The 25192-nt window shown below is 36.6% G+C and overlaps 2 protein-coding genes and 4 pseudogenes across 4 annotated transcripts; 1 reads left to right on the top strand and 5 right to left on the bottom strand.

Annotated features, from left to right (window-relative positions):
* Positions 1-1477: 1477 nt before the first annotated feature.
* Positions 1478-3282, bottom strand: LOC110758623 (wall-associated receptor kinase 4-like; annotated as a pseudogene).
* A 35-nt stretch (positions 3283-3317) lies between these two features.
* LOC148295260 (coatomer subunit alpha-2 pseudogene) lies at positions 3318-3865 on the top strand (annotated as a pseudogene).
* Positions 3866-4159: 294 nt separating this feature from the next.
* On the bottom strand, positions 4160-6688 carry LOC110758625 (wall-associated receptor kinase 2-like). Its single transcript, XM_021960528.2, has 3 exons — positions 5843-6688; positions 5566-5748; positions 4160-5466 (listed from the first exon to the last, which is right to left on the bottom strand). The coding sequence occupies exons 1-3, from the start codon at positions 6438-6440 to the stop codon at positions 4244-4246; spliced, it is 2004 nt and encodes a 667-aa protein (XP_021816220.2). The 5' UTR covers positions 6441-6688; the 3' UTR covers positions 4160-4243.
* Positions 6689-10230: 3542 nt separating this feature from the next.
* LOC110758632 (wall-associated receptor kinase 3-like) lies at positions 10231-11390 on the bottom strand (annotated as a pseudogene).
* Positions 11391-14683: 3293 nt separating this feature from the next.
* Positions 14684-15344, bottom strand: LOC148295259 (protein FAR1-RELATED SEQUENCE 5-like; annotated as a pseudogene).
* A 1985-nt stretch (positions 15345-17329) lies between these two features.
* LOC110746948 (cyclic nucleotide-gated ion channel 1-like) lies at positions 17330-21946 on the bottom strand. 3 transcript variants are annotated; one of them, XM_088252146.1, is made up of 8 exons: positions 21405-21946; positions 21253-21328; positions 20627-21059; positions 20336-20530; positions 19810-20111; positions 18990-19101; positions 18370-18621; positions 17330-18016 (listed from the first exon to the last, which is right to left on the bottom strand). In XM_088252146.1, the coding sequence occupies exons 2-8, from the start codon at positions 21294-21296 to the stop codon at positions 17585-17587; spliced, it is 1770 nt and encodes a 589-aa protein (XP_088108272.1). In that variant the 5' UTR covers positions 21297-21328; positions 21405-21946; the 3' UTR covers positions 17330-17584. The 3 variants fall into 3 exon arrangements, with proteins under 3 accessions (XP_088108272.1, XP_088108273.1, XP_088108271.1); XM_088252147.1 differs by having other exon boundaries at positions 21253-21318; XM_088252145.1 differs by having other exon boundaries at positions 21253-21946.
* Between the last annotated feature and the right edge of the window lie 3246 nt (positions 21947-25192).

Below are 25192 nucleotides of genomic sequence, written 5' to 3'. Positions count from 1 at the left end.
CTAGATATATATGATAGAGTGTTTGATCTAGCAAGATGAAGTTTTCATATTTCAAAAAGAAACAATTTGGAAAACTCAAAGATGAAAAATATGAAGGTTACTCTTGAGGAAGAAGAAGAGAAAGTTTGCTATGAAACTTTCCAAAACTTGTCCCCCAAAGTGACGGCTGCCAAATGAGGAATTCTTTTGCTTTTACCAAAAATTCCTAGGTTAGAATCGATACATGGCAGCTGAGGATTTCACAAAATAGGACCAAAAAAGTGGGTAGGATCCAGCTGGAAATAGTGACCTGGAAAATCTTACTAATGCAAAGTTGAATAGTCATATGGAGAAAGGATGACTAGTCATAATCTTCAGGAATAGGTTAATGCAATGTGATGCAATGCAAAACATACCTTTGTCAAACACAATATTGTCCATCATAATGTAGCCAGATAAGAACACACCTAGAGATGAAATTCATAATCTAAACTTGAGCTTGAGAAAATACAATGATTGTCCTATTACAAACTTGTCAAGGGAAGCCAAAAGAAAATTACAAAATCCATACATTTACAACCACACTTTATTTGGACAAGGGTGTGACATCTTTTTGTTGTTGCTGTTATTGTTCATGTCTAGGGCTGCTAAAATAGTTCTCTTTGTTGCAAGTTTTAGATATTTTTAAATCACACAAACACATCTCGGACTGAAAACTGATAAATCACTGGCAATACTGAGCCAAAGCACCCATAAATCAAGTCTCTTCTGCACATAAATCAACCTTTCTCCTTAGTTCATTTCCCTAAACCTTATTTAATCATGTTAATTTCTTAAACGATTACGTGCTTTTCAATCTGAAAATCTTCAATTCATAACATCCATAAATATAGAAGACCAACTTGGAACATGACAAATGTAGTATTATGCACGAAAAACTACAATGGATTACAAGTGAGGACCATATAACTTTACAACCCACGGTACAAGATATTAACATAGATTTATTTCCTGAGGCACTGGCTCGAACTGAAACAAACTAATATTGGTCTAAATTTCCTAAACATACATCAGTAGCAGCAAGTCAATCTATTGTTTGTGGCATTTGTAAGTTCTTGCGCAGTAAAGACTGGTATGGGGTGGCTCTAAGTCATGGATTAGGGGTAATACATGATCTTCCTCTACAAATTTGTCTGATCCAATAATGTTCCAGTCTTTGTGGCAGTGATACATGTTTTTGTTCTCCTAGCTATTACCCTGTCTCCATTTTCATATTACCCTCTTACTCTAGAAAACCAATATGCTACAATTTTTAGAACACTCGCAAAGAAGAACGAATTCAAGAAGCTTATGGGTAATGCCAGCCAACAACTTTGCTCTGTTTCAAATTTAAAATTAGTGCGCAAATGCCATTTAGGATTGATGAAAAATGTAAAGAAGAATTTTTGTTTTCTTCTTTTTGGTGGAGAGACCATATATGATAAGCTTGTACTTGATATATCAAATTATAAATTCAAGATTGATGATAAAATTAGTGGGAAACAAACGAGGGACCTTTTAGTTCTCTTATTTCTGCAAGCACACAACAAAGTTGCAATAGATATATATATGCTGATGACATAGTTCTATTTTAAGAGGAATATTACCAGGAACAAGTAGTCAACTGATTATCGCCCATCTCCATGAGGCGTTACCATCTGGATCTGATTTTGCATGCTCCTTTCATAATCTGCACTGATTAAAATACTACTATAACTACCAGCATCACCCTCACCTCTGATATCCACAAAGGAAGAGCTTGAAACAGGTGACCCAAGCAAGTAGTCGGTATCTTTCTGAGTTCGAGGGAAATTAGGCTTTCCTCCACTTGGATACAGTTCCATAGTTGGCACTAATCCATCGAGCTCTGCAGCTACTTTTTTCATGGAGGGCCTTTCTTCCCCTCTTAGCCTTAAGCATCTTTTTGCCAGATCGGCCACTTTTGTGACTCTCTCAAAGTGTCCCTCTACTATTTCATCATCAAGAATTTGACCCAAGCGATCCGAGTCCAACAAGGAAACAAAGACTTTTGCTAGGTTTCTTTCCGCCTCAGGCTTTTCAAAACAAAGAGCCCTTTGGCTTGTGAGTAGCTCCACTAGGACAACTCCGAAACTATAGACGTCACTCTTTTCTGTTAGTATGTTTGACTGAAGATATTCAGGGTCTAAGTATCTGACGCAGCACAAGCAAATAGATTTTCAAGCGAAAATCCTAAAGAACGATAATCTGGAATCCACCAGGAAATTGGAGAGAAAATTCTCTTTGAATTATTTGATTCATAAAAACTGAATCTCCAAAGAACCTCAGAAACGTCTAAATACAACCTTCTCACCCTTTGAGCTACTAAAGGGGAGTTATTGAAATTAAAGGGGAAATAAAACAAAAACTGAAAAATTGATTACAACTCTTTAAATGCAGATTTGGAAGGCCAAACGACCTTAAAAACCCAAAAGCCACCATATGACACAATTCTTCTTCAATCATTTAGAAAATCCCAATGATACGCCTTCCTTTTTTTCTTAGTGCCATAATTGACCATATTTCGTCCTACATCAGTATCCGACTGTCCCTTGCACAAAAGTTGATAGTTTGTTTTCATCTTGATCAGGAACCAATCGTGAAGCTCCAAAATCGGATACTTTTGCCGTGTAGTTTTCGTCTAAAAGTATATTTGTTGCTTTCACATCTCGGTGTATGATCGGGGTAGAAGTGGAGTAGTGCAAGTAAGCTAGTGCCTCTGCTGTATCTGATGCTATCTTCAATCGTAATGGCAATGAAAGGGGTGATGTTCCTTTGTTGTTTTTCCTATGAATGTGCTCATAAAGAGTGCCATGGGCGATGAACTCGTAAACCAATATTGGTGTTTGGGTCTCCAAACAACAACCTAGGAGTCTCACAACATTTTTATGGTGGATTTGAGAAAGAACAATCACCTCGTTAACAAATTGCCTACTCTCGGTAATTGGGCCACTTACTTTGGACTTCTTTATGGCAACCACTTGTTCATTTGACAGTATTCCTTTGTAAACAGTGCCATAGCCTCCTTCACCAATTTTTCCGCTTACATGATAATTGTTTGTGGCCTTTTTAAGTTCTTCTTCAATAAAAATTCTGGCTGCTGTCCGAACAGATCCAGCATAACTGGCCAGTTCTTGCTTTAAAAATAAGCCACCATTATCTTCAAAGTATTTTTGTTTGAGTTTGTTGAACTTTCTGTTCTTCATTTCCTGATATATACAAAAACTCGCAACTACTGTAACCTTCAGACGCCTCACTTGAGACTTGCATTACTGAATGCCATGAGTGTTTGCTTTAAGGCTGGTAATCTCAACACAGCAGCCAACTTTGCCAGGCGACTTTTGGAGACCAATCCCACCACTGAAAACCATGCAAAGACAGCAAGACAAGTCCTCCAGGCTGCCGAGAAGAACATGAATGATGCAACCCAGCTAAATTACGATTTCAGAAACCCATTTGTGGTTTGTGGTGCAACATATGTGCCTATTTACCGTGGGCAGAAGGATGTTTCATGCCCGTACTGCAGTTCTCGGTTTGTTCTGGCCCAAGAAGGGCAGCTCTGTACTGTTTGTGATCTTGCAGTGGTTGGAGCGGATGCATCTGCTGCTCAAGTAGGAGCAATTTTTCAACCTTCAGCTACACTACAACAACGTTTATGTTAGTTTCCTCATTTCCTTGAGCAGGGTTTCCATTTTAAACAAAGGGATTTGATTAGGTTGTGCTTCTCTTGTATTTCTATTTCAAATTTTATTGCAAGGTTCATGATAATGGTTTTCACTGTAATGAACAGGTTAAGGATTTTGATCTAGGTGATTCTTGTGTCTTTTGAGAATAAACAAATTAGATTGAGCTGGCAAATTAATTGCTTTTCCCGAAATGTGTAACTTTGAAATTTCATATATTGTAGACAGCAACATTTTCCTGTTAAATTTTGTTCTCCAATTCCATCACGAGAAATGCAAGCTGAGCTGACAGGGTTTTAAATATACTGCGTTCTAATTTTATTTCATGGGTGCCTGAGTAGTTTTGTGTTAATCTTCACTCATTCTTCTTGTTATAATTTATTTTTCCACATAACTTTACAACGCAGTACAGTGTAGTATGTGCTCTGTATGCCCTTTTCTTAAATGAGGCACTGTCTCAAAATCAAAACAAACTAATATTGGTAAGATTTCCTACATTACATCACTATTGACCAGTTGAGAAGCTATCGCCCGTTGTGTCGCATTAACATTTCGATTTCGATTCGCATGCTGTCGTACACAGTAGTTGCATCAGTAGTTGTACTGGTACTAGAACAATTGTCACCTCTAACAGAAGCCATTGAAGCTGACCCAAGCAAGTATTCAGTGTCCTCTGGGCCGAAATTGGCCTTACCCCATGGATGCTTTGCCAAAATCCTCATCCCCTCCAGCTCCATGGCTACGTGTTTCATGGTAGGCCTTTCCTCCCTTTTTACCCTTAAACATCTATTTGCAAGATCAGCCACTTCTTTAAGTGTCTCAATATTTCCCTCATTGACTATGTCTTCATCAAGAATTTGATTCAAGCGACCCTCTTCCACCGAACAAACAAAGAAGCTCGCTAGATTTCTCTCTGCCTCAGGCCTGGCAAAAGAAAGTGCCACTTTGCTTGTTAGTAGCTCTACAAGGACAACTCCGAAGCTATAGACATCACTCTTTTCTGTTAGATGGTTTGTATGGAAGTATTCAGGGTCCAAGTACCCTAGTGTTCCTTGCACTAAAGTAGTTATTTGAGCTTGATCTAGAGGAATCAACCGTGAAGCTCCGAAGTCGGACACTTTCGCTATGTAATTTTCATCTAATAGTACATTCGTTGTTTTCACATCTCGGTGTATGATTGGCATGGAAGTGGAGGAGTGTAAGTATGCCAGTGCTCCTGCAGTTTCTGCGGCTATCTTCAGCCGCAGCTCCCATGAAAGTAAAGATTCTCTGCATTTGTTGTGAATATGCTCCGACAAAGTCCCGTTGATGATGAACTCGTAAACCAACAATGGCATCGGCGTCTCTAAACAACAACCTAACAGCCTCACCACATTCCTATGGTTGATTTGAGAAAGAACAATCACCTCGTTAACAAATTGCTCATTCTGAGCGGGGGCACAAATCTTGGACTTTTTTATGGCAACCACCTTGTCATCTTCTAGTATTCCTTTGTACACTGTTCCATATCCTCCTTCACCAAGGACTCTGCTTTCATGGTAATTGTTTGTAGCCTTCTCGAGTTCTTCCGCTGTAAAAATTTTCGCTGTCTCCACAGATCCTCCGCGACTAGCGAGTTGTTGCTGCAACAACAAGCCACCATTTTCTTGAAAGTATTTTTCTTTGAGTTTGATGAACCTCCTTTTCTTCTTTCCCCAATAAGTCCATGAACTTCCAACCAGCAAAACCAACAAGGCTACTGTCGTAGCTGCAAATCACAACCAGATTTGATTTCATAAGTATTTTGTATAATAATCTACTTAAATAAATATAGGATGCATTTTAACAGTTCACCAGATGTGCATACCCAATGAAATAGTAAGCAAGCGAATGCCCTCAAAAAGATTGCTGGGGTTGTCTTTGCTGCAACCTGTTCCAGCTTTCATTCCATCGCCTTTGAAACCTTTTGGACATACACAAGAATAATTTCCAAGTACGTTTACACACGCTCCTGCACTGCATGGGTTTGAAATCTGGCACTCGTCGGTATCTGAAATGAACAGAGGATCCATTTTCATTAGCAAACACATATTTAGGGCTCATAATTGTTAAATTAGATGTATCTAAGAGATCATAATCAGTACCTTGACAACCGTCTGGGAGGTATGGATTTCCTTCATAACCTGGCAAGCATTCACAAAAATAACCAGACAGATTGTGGGGGTTGACACATGTGCTGTTTCCCTTGCATGCATAATCCTGCCGATGTTGAGCTGCATCACATGGTTCATCCCCAATTGCCCAGTTGAGAACCATCGGAAGCCGGCTTATAGATTTCAGTTCTTGGAAACTTTTACTAGAGAATGTGAACTGGCCTTCTTCCACAATGAAGGAGTAGCTGCAGGGGTTGAAGTCCCATATAAATGTATGATTGTAGTAGCTACTCATTGTCACGGTACGCACTTGAAGTCCACTTGGGATTGAAGTTTGGCAGCACCCAATGCCAGAGCAAGACTCACTAATGCTTCCAAGGCTCTCACACAAGGTCATGCACCCAGTTATGTACTTTTCTTTGCCCCTTACCCCTTTGAAGATTGCGTAAGTGTCACAACCAACGGCAATGAACTTGTTTTTGGTGCCGGAGATTGTGTAAGGAGGGAAAAGCTGGAGCCTTGGGCTGTTGCTGAGTTTTGTGTCTAAAGAACCATCTTGGTCATAGCAATCCCTGGCTACAAATTGCATTATTTGTAACTCACCATTAAGGGATAAGTTGGAAATTGGGATCCCAGTTCCATTCAAATATGGTGTTGGGGTTTGGTTGGTTTCATTACAATCAATGAAAAACTCATCTCTGAGGTAACAGCCTTTAGCTATGCCAAATGGAAATGGAATTGACAAATTTCCACATTGGTTTGGGCAGCCAGGCAAGGCTTGAGCTTCTGCAGCTGCTAATACAACCAATCCCACTAAGAAGAGTTGCAGAATCCCATCTAAGGCCATCCAATCCAATCAAAGCCAGTGTGTTTCAAGAGGAATGTATCTTCCTCCTCCTCAGTACTAATTTGTACGCTCTACTTTTCCAGTCCAAGTTGAAGTTTTCTAAGCCGGCTCTAATTCTTGTTTACCGGTTCATATTCCAAACAAGATGATGACAAAACAAGGACCCATGTCCTTTTATTATGTGACAAAGCCATGACAAATCTACACCAATAATAAAAAAGAAAGCATTTACATGTTTTTGTTTGTTTTGGGCCGGCCAAAAATCAAATATGTGTACCTGATCCTGACTTCAAATTGGTTTTTTTATGTGTTTTTTTTTTTCACTTTATGAGAGCTGGAAGGCCTTGGCTTGTAATGGAAAAAGGGTCAAAGGGATGAAAGCTTTGCCTGCATGGTTTTGACTCTTTTTCCTCACTGGCATTCAGGAGCTTCCAAACCCATATGTATTTGTTTATTGTACATCAAATTTCTGGCTTCAGAAAAATACTATAAATGATGTTACTTCCAGACACTGAATGCCAATTATAGATCAATTTCCTTACGTGCTGCTTTTGTATCCCCCACCCTACAATTTCACGCAAATCCTTTTGATGTCTCTAACATTAAAATTAAAATTTACGGAGGGGACTCAACTTTGGAATATTATGAAAAACTAAAACGAAAACAAAGAAAAAAAAGGAAGAAAGTTATGTTGCGGTGAACGGTTTGACTTTCAATGTTGTGGGTCAATAGTCGAAAGTCCAAAAATGGAATGTGTAGCCACATCTTTTTGGACCACAGCAAAACTCGTATGGCCCAAATCTGATTAAAACCCGACCCATTGCCTATCGAGAAATTGATTGCGGTTATTACGGCAAAAATCCCCAAATCAATTCGACAAGAGAAAATCCCTAAACTTAATTCCCAAGACGACGTCGCCGCTCGCATTACCGTAGCCGCCATGAAACCTCTGTCGAGTTACTAAAGAGAAGGTAAACACTTGCTTTTACAATGGATATCTAATTGGTTGAAAATTGCATCTTCAGTTTTTTTCTTTCTATTTCCGTACATCGAACTCTGTAAAATATCAAAGTTTGCATCTTTTTTCAAAAGTCGATCGGAAACATGAAACTACAGAGACAAGACTACCCACTAACACTTCTCACATTAATGGCGGACCCCATGTAGGGCCAATTGCTTCTAACACAATTTGAAGAATTGAATTTGATATTGGTTGGTGGCTGTGTGTAACTTATTTAGAGTATCCAATGTCAACCTGTAAATGAAATGATAGGTTTGTAACTAAGATTTATTTCATGCGAAGATATTTGTTCGAATTCAGAGCCCATATATTAGGATTTATGTAATTTGTTTTCATGGTTTTGGATGGGATGAAATGCCTAATAGAGTGAGTGATAACATTTTTGAATTGTTTCAATGGTGATTTATGAGTACAAGTCGGGAGAGTGATTCAGGCCAATAAAAGAAAAAAAGAACTTGGGATTAATCTGGCCACATGCCAATCATGTTAAAAACCTCGGTTTAAGTGTTTTTGGCGTGTGAGTTTTGGTTGTAGAGTTGTATGAAAGCTCCTATAGTTTTGTTAATCACATGGAGAAGGCTTGTCTAATCACTAAGGTAAATCTTGTTATTGATCTATTTGAAAACTTCATTTTGTGGGCCCCAACGTCCAATTATGTAAGTTACCTTCGTAGTGGAATTTTATCTCTGTCTGGTCCAATAGAAGGATACAAGAAGGTAGGCTCATAAACTTAAATATGTACTGGGAAGTGGAATCTTGATCCCCAGTAGCTACTAAAAATTAGTGGTAGAATTATTCCTTATGTTTAAGCTATCTTCTTTGACTTTAGTTTTAGAGACTTCATTATTTATGTCCTCATTTAAAGTTTTCTATTTCAAGATTCGATCTCATTTATATTAGGGAAACATATACTTAACTATGTCGGTGACGCGTTTTAAGCGTCTAAAAGTTAATGCCAAGAGTTGCCAAAGGGTACATCAAAGGGGAAGAACATTACATTAAGTGCCATTGGTACAGAAGGGTTAGGACATTACTTTAAGTGCATCATGTCTTAATTCCAAATCATACTGTACACATGTAGTTGAGTTGAAAGTGTTTGAACTTCCTTTCTGCTATCTTTCATAGTCTTGCTATAATGTATATACATGCATTGACATACATTCGTTTTTTAATGGTGGTATTGCTATAATGTATTTGATGTTTGGGATTAATTGACCACATGATGCCAAGCTTTTTTTCTTTCTTGAAACACTCTTGTTAAAACCCTCATTTCAAGCTCCTCTGTTTTTCTTAATCACTTGCTGAAGGCTTGGCTAAATTCTACGGTAGATCTTATTATTGATCCATTTGAAAAAACTTCATTTTGAATTTTGTGCGGCTTGGATTGATTTTCTGGCCTCTAATTATGAGTTTGAATTTCAGTTAAAACACTTCGTTTGTATATATGGAAGTTACCTTCTTCGTGGGGTTTTATCTGTATCTGTTCCAATAGAAGGATACAAGAAGTTAAGGTTATAAACTTAAATATGGTCTGGGAAGTGGAATATTGATCCCCGTTAACTACTAAAATTTAGTAGTAGAATTATTCCTTAATTATTCCTTCAAACTTTTCTATTTCAAGATTGGATGAAATTTATCTTTGAGCAAAGGTGACATTGGCAGAGAAGGGGGAAGGACGTTTCTCAAAGTTCATCATGTTTAAATTTCATTTCTGCTGTCTTCCTGAGTCTTGCTACAATGCATTTGATGCATTGGCACAAATGCATTGGCTTACATTTACTTTCTAATGGCCGTATTGTTTAGTAGGCAAATCCCTGTGAGCGAGCTTGTGGGCATTTACGTGCAAGCCACTGAGGAAAGCAATTATGTGGTGATTTACATTGCTTATAGATGGATGGCGAATATTTTATTTATCCTCCCTTAATTTATAACAAAATATGTATATATATCTAAACATTTACCACAACAATTTTACACCTTAGAATATATATATATGCCCAACAATTGTCATAAAACACGAACTAAATAAAATTTTAATTTTTCAACAATACCACACCGTCAAGGGAAGGAAGACACTAAAAACTGCTTCCGACTCCCTTTTAGCAGCGCTTTGCGACGAAAAAAACCGCAACTATTTCTCATATGCAAAAATGGGACCTTAATTTTGTCACTAAAGATCATAAAACCGTCACAAACCGCAGTGAAAGATCAAAACCGTCAATTAAAAATAAGATTAGCAACGTTTTGCTGATTGAAGTCTGTTTCCTTCTGATTTACTGATGCCATTCGCTTTCTTTCGACCAGAATACCCCATGCAATTTAGTAAATCTCGAAACAAGAACTAATTGACCATCTATACAAGTAACATGTTGTATAATTGCGCAAAACCTTCGTTTAAGCATAAACAAGTAACATGTTATAGATCAATATCCTTTTGCCAGTCTCTAAAATTTCATGCAAATCTTTTTGATGTAGCAATTAGTCTATGCTGCACGCAGTTTATTAATTAGTTTATCTTGTGTTAATTGGACAACTTCTTGCATGTAATGTAGTGTTTGTTAGGGACGAACAGATTCTAAAAGCTTCTGAATTAATTGGTGACCCCAGCAAGTACTCAGTCTCTTCTAGACAGATATCAGCATTTCCCATGCATGCTGCTTCACCGTAACTCTCATTCCCTCTAGCTCCGATGCTATTTCTTTCATGATAGGCCTTTCCTCCCCTTTTAACCTTAAACATCTTTTTGCAAGATTCGCCACACCTTTTACTGTTTCAATGTTTCCACCATTGAATATGCCATCATCAAGAATTTGGTTCAAGCAGTCTTCCTCCATCGAATGAACAAAGAAGTTCGCGAGATTTCTTTCTTCCTCTGGCCTGTCAAAAGAAAGTGCCATTTTGCTTGGTAGTAATTCTACAAGAACGACCCCAAAGCTATAAACGTCACTCTTTTCAGTTAGTTGATTTGTAAGGAAGTATTCGGGGTCTAAGTATCCAAAAACGTCCCTTGTACTAAAGTTGTTAGTTGTGCTTGATCCAAAGGGATCAATCGTGAAGCGTCGAAGTCTGACACTTTCACTGAGTGATTGTCATCTAACAGTATGTTTGTAGCGTTCACATCTTGGTTTATGATTTGCATGAGAGCGGATGAGTGTAAGTATGCTAGTGCTCCTGCTGTTTCTTGCTGCGATCTTCAATCGCAAATCTAACGAAAACGATGATCCTTTGCCATTTTTGTTATGGATGTGGTCAAAAAGAGTACCATTGGTGATGAACTCATAAACTAGTAAAGGCACAGATGTCTCTAAACAGCAGCCCAATAGCCTCTCCACATTTCTGTGGTTGACTTGAGAAAGAACAATCAACTCATTAACAAACTGCTCCTTCTGGGTTTGGACACCAACTTTGGACTTCTTTATGGCAACCACTTTGTTATCTGGTAATATTCCTTTGTAAACTATTTCATAGCCTCCTTCTCCAAGGACTCTACTTTCATGGTAATTGTTTGTGGTCTTCCCAAGTTCATATGCAGTGAAAATTTTTGCTGTCTCCACAAAGCCTCCTTGACTAGCGAGTTGTTGTTGTAACAGTAAGCCACCATTTTCTTTAAAGTATTTTTGTTTGAGTTTGATGAACTTTCTTCTCTGCATTCCCCAATATATCCATGTATTTGCAACTAGTAAAAGCAAGAAGCCTCCACTGGTGCCTGCAAAAAGCACAACCAAAGTTTGATTTTATAATTTGGATAAAAAGGAAATTATATAGAGCGTATCATCAATAAATTTTGTTTTTGTTATCTAGCTGGTCCATGTGAGAATGTGAAGACGAAAATGTCTCACATTGGAAAGTTAGAAAACCTTGCAAGGGCTTATAAGGTGTTGGGCTATTCCTCCCATTGCCAATTGGTTTTCGAGTGGAACGTCAACTTTCTTGAGTCCATACTATGATTATACATTACCACAATAAAATAACATATTTTATTTGCGTCTTCTTCCTTATATTAATCAATATTTTTAAGTTTTAAAAATTGTTAGTGGTGAAAAGGGAAGGGAGGAAGATAGGGGAAAACTGAAATAAGCTAGCTAGCATGTAGCTAGGTTACAATGATTTATTATTTTTGTTTGCGCCTAATAAATCACGGCCCTGGATTGGCCGAAGGAGCTCCTTTTCTCGGCCCTAGTACTTGCTCGAGGAGATTAAACGCGGCGTTTCACCAGAATAGTTGGCCTTCCTAAAAACAGAAGGAAAATGGCCAAGGCATGATCATCTCGGCCTCAACAGAAGCCGAGGCCGAGGCCGAACAAAATCACGGCCAAGGATGTTAAAGTCAGATCACCAAGTGGTAGCAGGGTCCCACGCTTCATTTAATGAAGTAGTGCCTCTGCTTATTGCAGCAAACCCACTGGCCAAGAATAAACATTTAATGCACGAGGGAAGGTGGGAAGTGACTGGAGTCAGGATTTGGCGACAGGGATCAGAGTGATTAGACGCGAACATTCTCACAAGGCTCTTTGCAGCTTGAGAGATTAGGTGACCAGCCATCAGAGCAATAAATGCGTCTCCACGGCCAGAAGCGCAGAACCCACGATCAGGGCGGCGGCCGAGATTCACCGGGATTTATGGGGTCACACCACCATGCTTCACGATCCCAAATGTCGATTGGACTCCCCCACTTGCTCTAATCAGGCTCCACCATGCAGATTTTCAGCCTCGATTACCCTTCCAGGAACTCTTCCTATAAATACAAGACTCAAGACCACATTCAAAGGGTTCAAACACCAAACAAAAGCATCCCACGGAGCAACTTATATTTTCCTGTAATGCACTTTCAATATTTTACTTGCTTTTCTAGGAGTAGTGTTAGTCTGTAAGGAAAATCCATTCATCAATATATCATACGACCCTTGATTTTCAAGGCGCCGGAGCACCATCCTTGTTGTTAGCTCATTCACCCCATATATCATACGACCGTCGCTCACTGAGCAGCGCGCCGGAGCACCGCCCTAAAACCACCATCAACACCACCACTAAACGGCCTTGTAACTCAGGCCGTGAACCTAATGGCCGAGATTAGTTCCTCTCTCGGCCACAATCGCTTGATTAGAAGTCAAGTCCAAACAGGCGCACCACTTAACCATCTCCATCCACATCAAATACCTCGACGCACGGTAGACCGTGCTGGCACGCCCGCGCACAACCGCACCGCACCCAAAAGCAGGAAGCCGCATGTCCACGCACATCCCTTCAGCCCGGAACTCCAGGCCGTGAGATTTGCGCGGCAGACACTTTTGGCACGCCCGGTGGGACACTTGTCAAAAACTTATGGTGGAAACTAGAGCACAGGCAAAGCTCAAAAACAAAGCAGTCGAAATGACTTCTGAGACTTATAATGTTAATCCTTACGATTTTATAGGTTTTTCTTTTTCGTTTTTGTTTGTTTGTTTGATCCATTTTGTTTGTTTGTTTGAAAAGATGGCCTGGTATTGTTGGATACATTATGCTATATAATTGCCTCTCTTTTTTTCTTTTTGATACAAGTGATTATGTTTTTGGTCAATTTTGTGAAAATCAAAATACTTGAGAAAAAAGAAGCTGCTTTGAAGAATCAAATTCAATTTCATCTAGTTGATCTGGAAGGAACTTCTGTTACCTTGATATGTTTCCATTGCATGTTCCAGTGTCTTTTCAATTAGCATGCTTAGTGTTACTAGTAATCTAGCTGGGCAGGCAAGTGATAAAGAACGTAGTTAGAATTCTTTTTTATTAAATCAATTTGATACAGCTCTAATACAAGGATTGCCACTTGCCCTTTGCTTGTTTCAAATATATTTTCTCCTTTTATTTAGGGCCTCTACTCATCACTCAAGTCTGTATTGCAAAAAACAGAAACTGCATTGCAGAAAACGGAAACTGCAATGCAAAAAACGGAATGTGCAATGCAGAAAAGAGAAACATGAATAACCTATTTTACATTCTAGGTGGCTTTCAGTCTGATTCCCTCTCTCCCAACATGTCTTGAATAAAAAATATATATATTGTTTTCTTTTGTTTAACTCTAAAGCTGAGCATTTTTGCCCAGACTCAGCATTTCAGTTTCCATTTTTGTATTGCAGTTTCTATTTCTGCATTGCAGTTTCCGTTTCTGCATTGCAGTTTCCGTTTCTGCATCGCAGTTTCCATTTTAGTACTTTCATCTTGGTTCCTCCATTTTGCTTCTATAAAATTATTATTATTATTATTTTATATAATTGATATCTACATTGTATTTTTGTTGCAGTTTCTGCTTTTATTTTCAGTTTTTGTGTGAATATGTGGTGAAATGAATTTTTTTTTTATTAAAAAAAACCGTTTATCGTTTATATAAATATTGTATAACTGAATAAATATTACAAAATCAAGTTTGGTGTAGTGGTTTGTGAGTGAGCCTTCCTCCTTTGAGGATCAAGGTTCGAGTCCATTCAATGACACAAAATATTTTTTTTTAAAGGTGAATAAAGGGCAACGGAGTTGATCCCCTGCAGACGGTGGCAGGCCGGCGACGGGCGGCGGGATTCCGGCGGTGGTGGCCTGCGGCGGGATTCCGGCGGTGGTGGCCGGCGGCGAGATTCCAGCGATGGTGGTTGGATAGATATGGACATGTGGCATAGTATGCTTGCCTTAGAAGGAGTGGCATTGTGTGTAATTTTGATATTTTTTAATGATATTTTTGTAAATTAGGTACCACATTTTGGTCTTTGGCCTTATGCTAATTAGATGAAATTGTATTTCTATCTTCCAAATTAGTAAACTATATTGTGGTTTAAAACTAAAGCTCCCTAAAGTAAAACTAAACTGACCGGACATGCATCGGCCAATATTTTCGTCCTTGGTTTTACTGTGGAATAGGTTTAATCCAGCAAGTTTTAAATTTAAAGGGCATTGGAATTAAAAGTTGAAGCTTATATCTTTTCACATCTGTTCTTTCCTATACCAAATGAACACTATAGAAAAAATTAGGATCCTCAGCTTGTTTATGCTTAAAATGATTGATCAAACTTTGTGCATCCCCCTCGTTCAATCAATTCTTCCTTCTTCCTATGCAAATAATTGAGACAATCTTTTTTAGTAAACCCAACATTCTCAGCACCACCAACTTCTTTTGCCAAATACAAATATGACTTTGTTGGCCTTATACCTGTTTCAACCATAGAAGACATAACATTTGTGTGAGCCTTTTGTATCTTCCGACTAGATTTGAGAAATTGTCTTTCTTCAAGTTTAGCATACTCATGATTATGATATGAATTTATATGACTTATCTTCCACATGCCATCATCCACATTGAATCGAATTAAAGCCCTACATCCTGTCCTTATATCCAATTGATGAACTATCTTCACTTCACAAAGGTCATCATAAAAGCCTTGCTTTGAACACAAATAGTCTCGTTGTCGGATTCTTTTTTTTGCATCTCTTCGAATATTTCCTTTACGAATGCTAAATCCTTTCTTTAATGCGTAAGAGTTGCATAGATTATATGCTTCAACTTCATTACACACCTCCATTCCCACTCTTAATTCGTCACCGTCAAATAACTTTTCCTCTTCATTTGTTTCTAACTTTTCCTTTTGACAATCAGATTCCATGATCCAAATCAACAACCTTTTGTATTTCATATAACAAAATAACAAAATTCAAAAGGTAAGAAGAGATATATATATATGTACATAGCATGTAAATTAGCTTTACACTTACAGGAAATCAAAATTCACATGAAGAGTAAGCAATTTTAACAATAATAGAAAAAATAAATTACTGATCACATCCTTTTAGGTAATATAAAAGTTCAAAAGTTATTTTAAAGATTAAACTGAGAAAAAAACAAAGGATAACAAGGGAAAGAAAAATAAATATCCCATACTACAAATCAGTAGTTTACCCACAAATAGAACATGGTCAACAATGAAAACTAGTAGATTACAGTAAGAAAAAAAATTAAAACGAACAAGAAAAATAGAGAAATAAATACCTGGTGTGTATGTATGAAGGAGTCGCTGAAGAGAAAAAGACGACTTTTTTTTCGGTAAAAAGAAAAAGACGACTTTGAAGAAGGGGTTTTGCATAGAAGAGGAAAGAGGTGGGAATGAGAGCGTATTGTGCAAAAAAAGTAGAATGTAAAACATTAATTGAGTTTGAGTAATAAAAAAAATTAATAGGGAAGTAAAAGGGCTGGCACGGATGTAGAGATTGGATGAGAGGTAAACTTTACTTTTTGGTTGATTTTTTTGATTAAAATATGTTTTAAATTTATTTTAAAGAAGATTGGCAAGTGGCAGTATCCTATTGGCTTGGGATAATGATTTGGAAAACTGACTTGACATCCCCATTCCAAGGAAGTTTTTCTCATATTATAGGGGAAGAGAATGCCTTACTAATCTATAATGATTATTATGACCCAAAAAAAAAATCTATAATGATTTTTTGTCTGTCCACCTCTCATCTTCATTGGTCTTGTTTTTTAATCAACAGATGTGAAGGAGATTTGAACTTGAAATCACTAGACTAAGATCTAGTTAGCTTATTAATCTTACGTTCGAGTCCACATCTAAACCGTCCATATTATTTCTAGAAAGTACTAAAATGTTGTTGGTACCGTGACTAACTGAGCAACCAGGAGTCCCACATCGGAAAACTACAAGAGATGGAGACTCCCCCTCAACTATAAAAGAAGACTACTCTCCCCTTAGAAAGAGAGCTCTCTCTTCAGGACTCTCCTGCTAGTCTGGCCTTCGGGTCCTGGGTCTCTGGACCTGGGGACTTGACCCCTGGGCTTCAGATTCCTAGCTTTGTACCTTAGGCCCTTGGCCTTCTTCCATTTACCTTTGGGTCTAATCCCCTTTTGTACAAATGTAAACATTATCATAATGAGAACATCTTCTCCGTGGACGTAGCCCATTCATTAAGGGTGAACCACGTATATCTTGTCTTTCGTATATTTATCGCTTGCCCAAGTCCTCACACACATGCTGAAGGTCCTTACCTTCACCCATCATTCACCACACCTCATCACTAAGTTGGACTCAATCTTAGCCGAACCATTTTGAGCATCAACAAATGTGATATTTAATACGTTGGACTTTGTAATTATATACCGTCAATAAGTGGCAGCGCAAAGTCAAGCAACTACTGAGTAGTTCACATTTCTTTTTTCGTTGAAAATGAGAGTAGCACATTATTTATACACACCAAGCAATTGCAAAGCAAGGTAGCCGAAGCCTAGTTGATCCACTAGTTATTAAATATAATTGATCAATCGTTTCATACGTCAATAAGTTTCATCAGCTTTCTCATCTATTTGTTGGTTCTTCTGGAATATATATAAGCAAGAAGGAATGACTGTTCACGTATATAAATTTCAGATCGATCCAACCCATTATAGATTTATGCAAACCTTGGAATATAAACCTCAAGCTGTTTACGACATATACAAGATTTAATTTCAAGTTTATGTTTTTCTTCTTTATGGAATGTAGAGTTTAAAAAACAACCAAAATAATGTTGTAGGCCTGCATGCAGCATAATCATGGAATGGAATCTTGGTAGAAGATTTTCAATAACCATCTGAAATTAATTAACCCAAAAACCATACGATTATTACACTCGAAAACGAGATAATTCTAGACATAAGTACGATACAAGTACTCAAAAACACAAGTAAAAAAAACTGGATATCCTAGTTACTTAGAAGGTTACCTAAATTACCATACATACTATATATATATATATATATATATATATATATATATATATATATATATATATATATATATATATATATATATATACATGACCAGCCTGGCAGCCGCTGTAGAAGGTGGGAGGGAGATCAAGGTCCAGAGTATAACTTCCACGACCCTTCGTGTTTGGAGACTACCCTTTGCAAGTCCTGGGCTGAGAGAGTAAAGCCTTCTACTTTTGTATGACATTTCACATATTCGGTGCAGGGAGGAAGATCCTCAAACCCAGTTTTGTGGGTGGATGCCCACGTCAGAAGGTTTTCTCCATAAACATCACCTTTCTCAAGTCGCTTGGTGGCCATTGGGGATGGGGATGTGGCAGCACCAGAATCTTCACCACTTGCAAAGCTAGGATTAGGATTTGTGCGGTAGGTCAATACAGTTCCTTCTATAATGAGAAGCATGCGATCAATTGGGTGCGGCATTGGAAATATGAAGTCATCTGCTGCGTACGTCACTGGCGTCAGACAGTCGCACATCATTCTCAGCACATTGTCATTAATAAGTTTAAGGAGTTTAACCTGTATTTAAACACAAACCAAGATTCATTCATCTATATAAGTTCAACAATACAAATTAATTCCTTCTAAATTAGACTAATGTCCTGGTCTCTATTTGATAAACCTGTAAATATTGGATTTGAACTGATTAAATCGGATAATAATCCAACATATTATTTCTTAAGTCTCATTTAAGGAAATGAGATTTATAAGAACTGCCTTGGTCTCAATTTGAACCAAACTGAACCATCAAATGAGATGTATGAGTGATGGAAGGCCAAGGCAACTCATGTATTTCTTAGGTGGTCAGAATTTTCTTTTTTAATAAATAATATACGTACAAATACTTGAAAGAGAGAGGTTGAGAAACATACTTTTGATAGAGTTTCGAAGCAAAGAAGATGCTTTAGATATTTTTTCATATAACCGGGAAGAACATTGAATAGATTCTTCAGCTCAGCATCTTTGTCCTCTTCCAATTTCTTATTTATGTTTTTCATGATTTCCTTCTTCATATCATAATTATCAATATGATATTTCTCCATCCACGTGTCTATATCTCCTTTTTTTAATTCAATCTTCTTCCTAATTTCCTCCGATTGTGTGGTTCTCATTTGAATGAATGTCTGAAAGGTACATTTCAGCACAAATAGTAAATTAGAAGTGTACATAAATGATCCAAACATTTAACTTTTAAGTATTCCTTTAAAAAAATCTATGTAAAAAATCACTTGACTTTAAAACCATTTGATGCCTTATTGGTTTTCAAGGTCAAATTTTTTAAGAAGGACCCGAAGGCAAACAGTTCAAATAGTTGAAATAAAATTCTTAGTGAACCTCACAACGTTATCTTAAATAAAATTATGCATGGAATCCATTAATAGAAGAGAATATACATTTACATAAGATAGAGGTTCGCCCCTGAAGCTGAAGCTGAAGGAAAGTAATTGAAAGTAAACCAAATAGATATCTAAGAGAGAGATTTATTACTAACCTGAATATTTCCAATGAGATATATAAATAATAGCAAGCCAGTGACAGATATTAGAATTGCAAACAAGGTTTCCCACACATAATTACTTGTTGTGAGATTCGTGCCAAAGTTGCTGCAAAAAGTAAGTAAAGGACCAAGCAAAATGTGAGATACTAATGAATGGCAGAAGAAAGTAGTTACAAAAGCAACACTTATTTGGTTCTCTAACAATTATTTCCTTCTTCTATTAAGCTTTTGTATGATAAGAGGAATGGGTGATTCCTAAAAGGATCCTCCTTTGTAGTTGCCACATAAAAGGAAAAGTAGTATAAAAAATGTAGTAAGATTAACATTGAGAAGTACTTTGGAATATGATATTTATTATTTATAAAAAAGAGAAGAAGAAGAGGAATAGGATATCATATTTTGTTGAAGACTTTTTTTAAGAGATATTTAGTTATATACCCATTTAATCTTTATACACAAACCTAAAAAATGACATCTGGCCCTATTGAATTCAATTTTGATCATTAAATTACTTTGATGTCCTATTTAGTATTTTGATTTTTTTTTTAATGAGGGGGTTGGGCTTGTTTTAAGAAACCGATGGCAGTTTTGTAATTTATAGGAAATTTGAAACCTCTTTATTATGTTGTAAATGAGTTTTTGGTGTGTTCCTAAAGTCCATTTTATGTTGATTTTTTTTTTTAATAAATTGAGCCCCTATATTGAGTATAATAGTGAATCTCCCTTCTTCTTTTTTTATCTAGTATAAAAAATATACAGGGGACACAAAATAAAATGGTGAAATTTTAAAATAGATATACATGTGCAAGCAAACCTCAAATTTCTCAGACCCCACCAGAAAGAGTAGCATAACTTTGTTGGAAAATTTATTTGCCCCGCATTACCAGACTTAAGGGAATCAAGAAATATTCCATAATCAAACGGTGCAGCAGCATTGTATGGAACATCTATTTTGCAATGTTCATCAAAAAATGTGATATTTGGTGTAGAAGTATTGTTACGATCACAATAAAAGGTACTCATGCATCCCTCGGGATTTGTTTGATTTGCACAAGCCTTGTGCCAACAGAAGGTCTCTCGTTGAATGGAAAAGAAATACCAAAAGGCTCCAAGAACCTAAAACCACAACATAATTAATTAATTGATAGATCTAAGCATTAATCATCGATATGATAATCTATTGAGAGAGAAATTGCATTGACACCTACACTCACTCTACGTCATCAGTAGTCACTTTCCAATAATGCGTTTATTGTAAATCAAACTAAGCTTCATCATGCATTTATCGATTACCAAAATAAGTCTGTATTAAAATAAAAGGATATGGAAGTAAAACTTACATTGCTAGCAAGAATGTATAAAAACAAATTGAATAAGGCTTTGACCCATATTCCGATGGTTCTTGTAAGTTCGGAAGAAGATAAGATAATTCGATAAATTCTTGGCAGATATTGGCTGAGAACAAAAAAGTTGATAACCTTTCCCTGTTCTGAATATCCGGCCCACCAAATTTTGAAAAAAACTTTTACTAGAAGCTGCACAAAAGAATAATAGTAATGGGTTAGAAGTCCATTGTAATTAAAGCTGTCTAGCTCATAATTTACACCAAAAATTTAAATTTCTCTTATTACTTGTGGCATGGGAAAAACAGAGAGAAGGTCAGTCACCAAACAACACCACTTCAACTCCCGAGCTAAATTCTTAGCAAATGGAATTATCTCATCTCTTCTTATTAACGTCGTTTTCCAATCCAATTCCCATTCCTGCTTCCCTTGGTTGATTTCCTTGTAGGCTTTCTTCATACCTTCATAGATTTGATATCCAATATCCACCACGAAAGTCATATCCGTTACAGATCGCAAAATCAGAGCCACTTTCCACAACCTTTTGTCCATCCCAAGGCATTTCTTTCCCTCATCGATGAATGGAATGTATAAGAACAAGGGATCTAGGGAAATTGCAATAACACATGAAATTACAATCATCTTGTTCCACAATGAAGCTGAAAGATGAAATTCTCTGACTTTGGATGGGAGACATTGTGCCAATTTACCTGGTGCGTCGCTAGTTAAAAGAAAAGTGCAATCAGAAAATTGAGATAAGTCTACACTGAACAAATTAGAGTACATCTAACCCAAAATCAAATGACAAGTCAATTAAAATACATTACGATATCGTAGAAAGTGAGATGGTACTCAGTGGGGCACGCCAAATAATCATCTTATATTATTAAATGGCACATCTTGCAAAAACTAACCTTATGATTTTGGTCAGATGATCAACACGGCGCTTTAGAGACATAACTTCAAGAGCGTACAGAAACCTACAGAAGCCTTTGAATGTAGATAGCGAGAGAGTTTACATATATTTATTTCAGGAAATTAAGCTTCAACTGACAAACACACTTACCACGCTATTTACTGGATGCAATGGCAAGAGAATAAGAGAATAGGGATGATCTTTGTTTCCTTTTTCCTCTTTTGTTTTCTCTTTTGGGTCAATAAAACTTCATCAGATGAAGAGAATAAGGATGATCTGTGAGGAGAGAGGGTTATTCTGCTAGTCCAAAAAGGCTGTGGGCTTACTAGGCAATTTCGTGAAGTTTATAAACAGGGGCAATGACTTCTGTTTACCTTCGTTGACTGACCAAGAATTTGTTTTCTGACACCCCCCACCCCCCCGCCAAAAAAAGACCTAGAACTGATTTATTACTGACAATATCTTTTTTCATAACATTAAAATAAAAATTAAAAATTAAAAAAAAACTATTCATGGAAGAAGAGTGTGTTGGAATCGAAGCTATTCATGGAAGAATGTAAAAGAGGGAAAAAGAAGAACATACTATTTGTTAAAAGAGTTATTTTGGTTAGAGATGGAACGTAAAAAACAAAGGGCTGGTTTGGCTCACCTGTGCACAAGGATGAAGAGTAGAAAAAGATTCGAGTGGAATTGTTTAGGTTTTGTTTAGGTAATGTTTTTAGCCTTCATGTAATCTCATATATATGATGAAGCTCAAAAAATTTAGGCTAGCCCAGGTTAGTGTAAAGTTGACCATTGTGGCCGAGATTAAATTCATAATTTCCCAGTGCAATCAAGCTCAGTGAAGGTAATATTTTTATGTATGCATTGCATGCATATCATTAGTTGTCATGTATGTAATTCCTCTTAGCTCATCTTTAGAAATTAGGACATGGATATGTTCTAGAAAGTTAAATACATTGAATAGTTTATGAGGCTACAAAACCAAGATATTTTGTGCATTCATTTATAATGGGCATCAATAGGAAAATCAGCATCTACATCACAATGCTTTGTCCATATGAGGCCAAATATTTCCAACATGAGATTTTTAACCAAGGCATGTGATTTTTCTTATTATAAATCCAATCATTGGTTGCCAAGTGTCATTTTAACCTATCAAAAAGGCTAGGCTGGTATGGAGAGGCGTGTGAATTTAAAAGAATAAAAAACACTTTTGAGAATTTAACAACAAGAAAAAGGAGACATGTGAAGTTGTGGTTGATTATTTTATAAAAAAAAGATATTTCCTATTGAGAGATGCGATAATATACTAAACTCACACATACTACACAGATACTAGAACTTGAACTCATGACCTTACTTGAGGGAGTAATTATGTCAAACCACTACACTAATTAGTCATTTACGATTTAGCCACATTATTAGGTAAGAATGAGTTCCTCCGGAAGCATTATCCTTCAGAAAAAGAAAACTAAGAAAAAAAGATAGATTGAGCCTTGGATGATTGAACACATACTACCACGTGGGCTTATTGAGTGTTGATGTGAGGTATGTGTTTCATTAAGAGGAATGCTAACTGCGGTCTCCCTTGTACATTTTTAATACTTCATATCCCATTATACATAAATAAATAAAAAATACTTCGGGTCTACGGGGAATTTTATAGAATAATATTATTTTATTATTTTTATTAATTACATTGTTGATCACCTCTCCAATTGAAGTGAGCCCCACTAGTATATGTACAGTGGTGAACTATATAAGTGCAAAGAGATGCATCTCCACCTCCCATCGTCCGAAAAAGCTTTGGAGTCACCGGAAATTGCCCCTTTGGTCTGCCTTAAAGGTGCCCACCATCGGTTTGATTAAATGACTTAGCAAACTGTGTTTTTTCTATTCTTTGCTGCGCTGCTGTGTGCGTTTTGGGCCAGGGCATAAAAAGAAAAAAGAAGAAGAAGAAGAAAGATGTAACCTGCCTATGACTTATAACTTGAATTGAAGACAAACAATCACCCTTGCCTATCCTATCCCAAGCCTACCGTTGAATTGATGATAACTTGATTATTATTGATATATAATAATCAAAGTATGATACTCGAGGCTTAAGAGCTTTGACTCAAGGTCTGGTTTTTTGTTTTTCTTCCTCAACAACCACCCAACATTTCTACTGGTTTGTTTTTCTTTGTTATTTCTTTATAATATGTTTTTTTTATAATAATAATAATAATTACTATTATTTTTTATTTGGCTATTTTTGTATTCGTATGATTAGCAAACTCGAATAAGAAGAGGTTGTGTGGCACAAGACTCGAGGTATGATCAATTATTATTTGTTTGTTCAATTGATAATTTGATATTTATTTTCGTTAGATTAATTGATATTGATTCTCGTTAGATCAATTAATGATTTCATATTGATTTTCATATTAATTGACGATTTGATATTAATTTTCATATTAATTGATATACTATATAAGTTATAGCCCACTCCTTTTTCTTGTTCAAGCTTTTAGCCTTTAAAAATTTCACTTACGTTAAAAAATTCTTAGGTCCACCAGTGGTTGCACGAGATGTTTCATGCTCACGCTCGTGCATGATACTTTTTTTTTCTTGCAAAGCACATGCGCTGAGCCCACAAAAAAATTTGGCGTAGGCTATAACTGTGCTATAAGTGGCCTGGTTGAAGGGCTAATGAGCTAAATGTGGGTCTTTCCAAATTTGGCCAATTTTTGTTAGGAAATGAATTTTGCAATAGTTTAGGGCTATATTTGGCCTATGGCCAATGGCTGGAGATGGCATTACTAAAATAACGCGATCAAAGTGATGTTGAGTTTTATATAATAAAAAAATATGATTATGAATGACACAAAACAGTATGCCGATGTTGATATATGTCTTTATTAAAGGAATTGCTACCCAGCCAAGCCAAGCCAAGCCAAGACTAATTGTATGAGGATGGTGATGGTGACTTTACTAGTAGAAAAATCTCATGATCAAAAAGAAAAAATAAAGGCATAAGAGATAATGTATTAAAATAAAGATGAAAGAAAGGAAAGGAAGGGCGAGACAATATGTGGGATCCATTTGAATTTGAGATGTGGTCACTGATCAGTAATGTTTACAAAAAGTTTTCCTGCATAAATGGAGAAAATACTACAAATACTTGCGACACACGACCCCATGCATCACGCCAACCATATCTCCATTCCATTCATAGAATCTTTGTTCGTGATGGATTTTGATTGGACAATAAGTACTAGAGATAGAATGCTTATCTAAAAGCTGATGATATTTCACAATTGATCTACCTTTTGTTTTTAAATTGTGGGGTTAAATAATTCACATGGTGCTCCATTGGTACAAATTTGTCCATTGCAATAATGATAGCTCAAAATTCAATTATAATCCATGAACATAAAACTTGATAATTTATGCATCACTTTAGGTTTTTATTCTGTGTTGTTTGGTTACTTAGAAACTTTAGGAAAGGAAAACTGCCACCATGTGATTTTCCAGTCAGCTAGGGATGGAAGTTTGTAGAACGAATTAAGTGCACTCTTGAGAGTCTAAGCTTAGTTTGGTTTACAGAACGGATTTGAGGGGAAATAGAAGATTCCTTTCTCACGTTTGGTAATGTTGGGAAAGTAACTGAGATATTTCACTTTATTTCTTTTCCTATATTTATTTTGAGTAGGAATGGAAAGCAAGGTTTGTATAATTTTCTAATTATACCCATATTAAATCAAATAAATAAATAAAATAATGCATTTAATGATATATTGTAATTCAAAATTGTTAATATTGACAAAATGGTCATGAAAAATGTGCATTGAATGTTGGCTCATTTTTCCAAATTTTCTCTTAAGGAGGGAAAATAAAACCCAAGTTAGGAGGAGGGCTTCACTTTTTCCTATACTTTCTCATGTGTCAAGCAA

This window comes from Prunus avium, chromosome 4 (genome assembly GCF_965620075.1).
Source record: "Prunus avium chromosome 4, drPruAviu1.hap1.1, whole genome shotgun sequence".
Taxonomy (NCBI): Eukaryota; Viridiplantae; Streptophyta; class Magnoliopsida; order Rosales; family Rosaceae; genus Prunus; species Prunus avium.
Note: the sequence above shows the minus strand (reverse complement) of the source record. Positions and strands in the feature narration are given on the sequence as shown.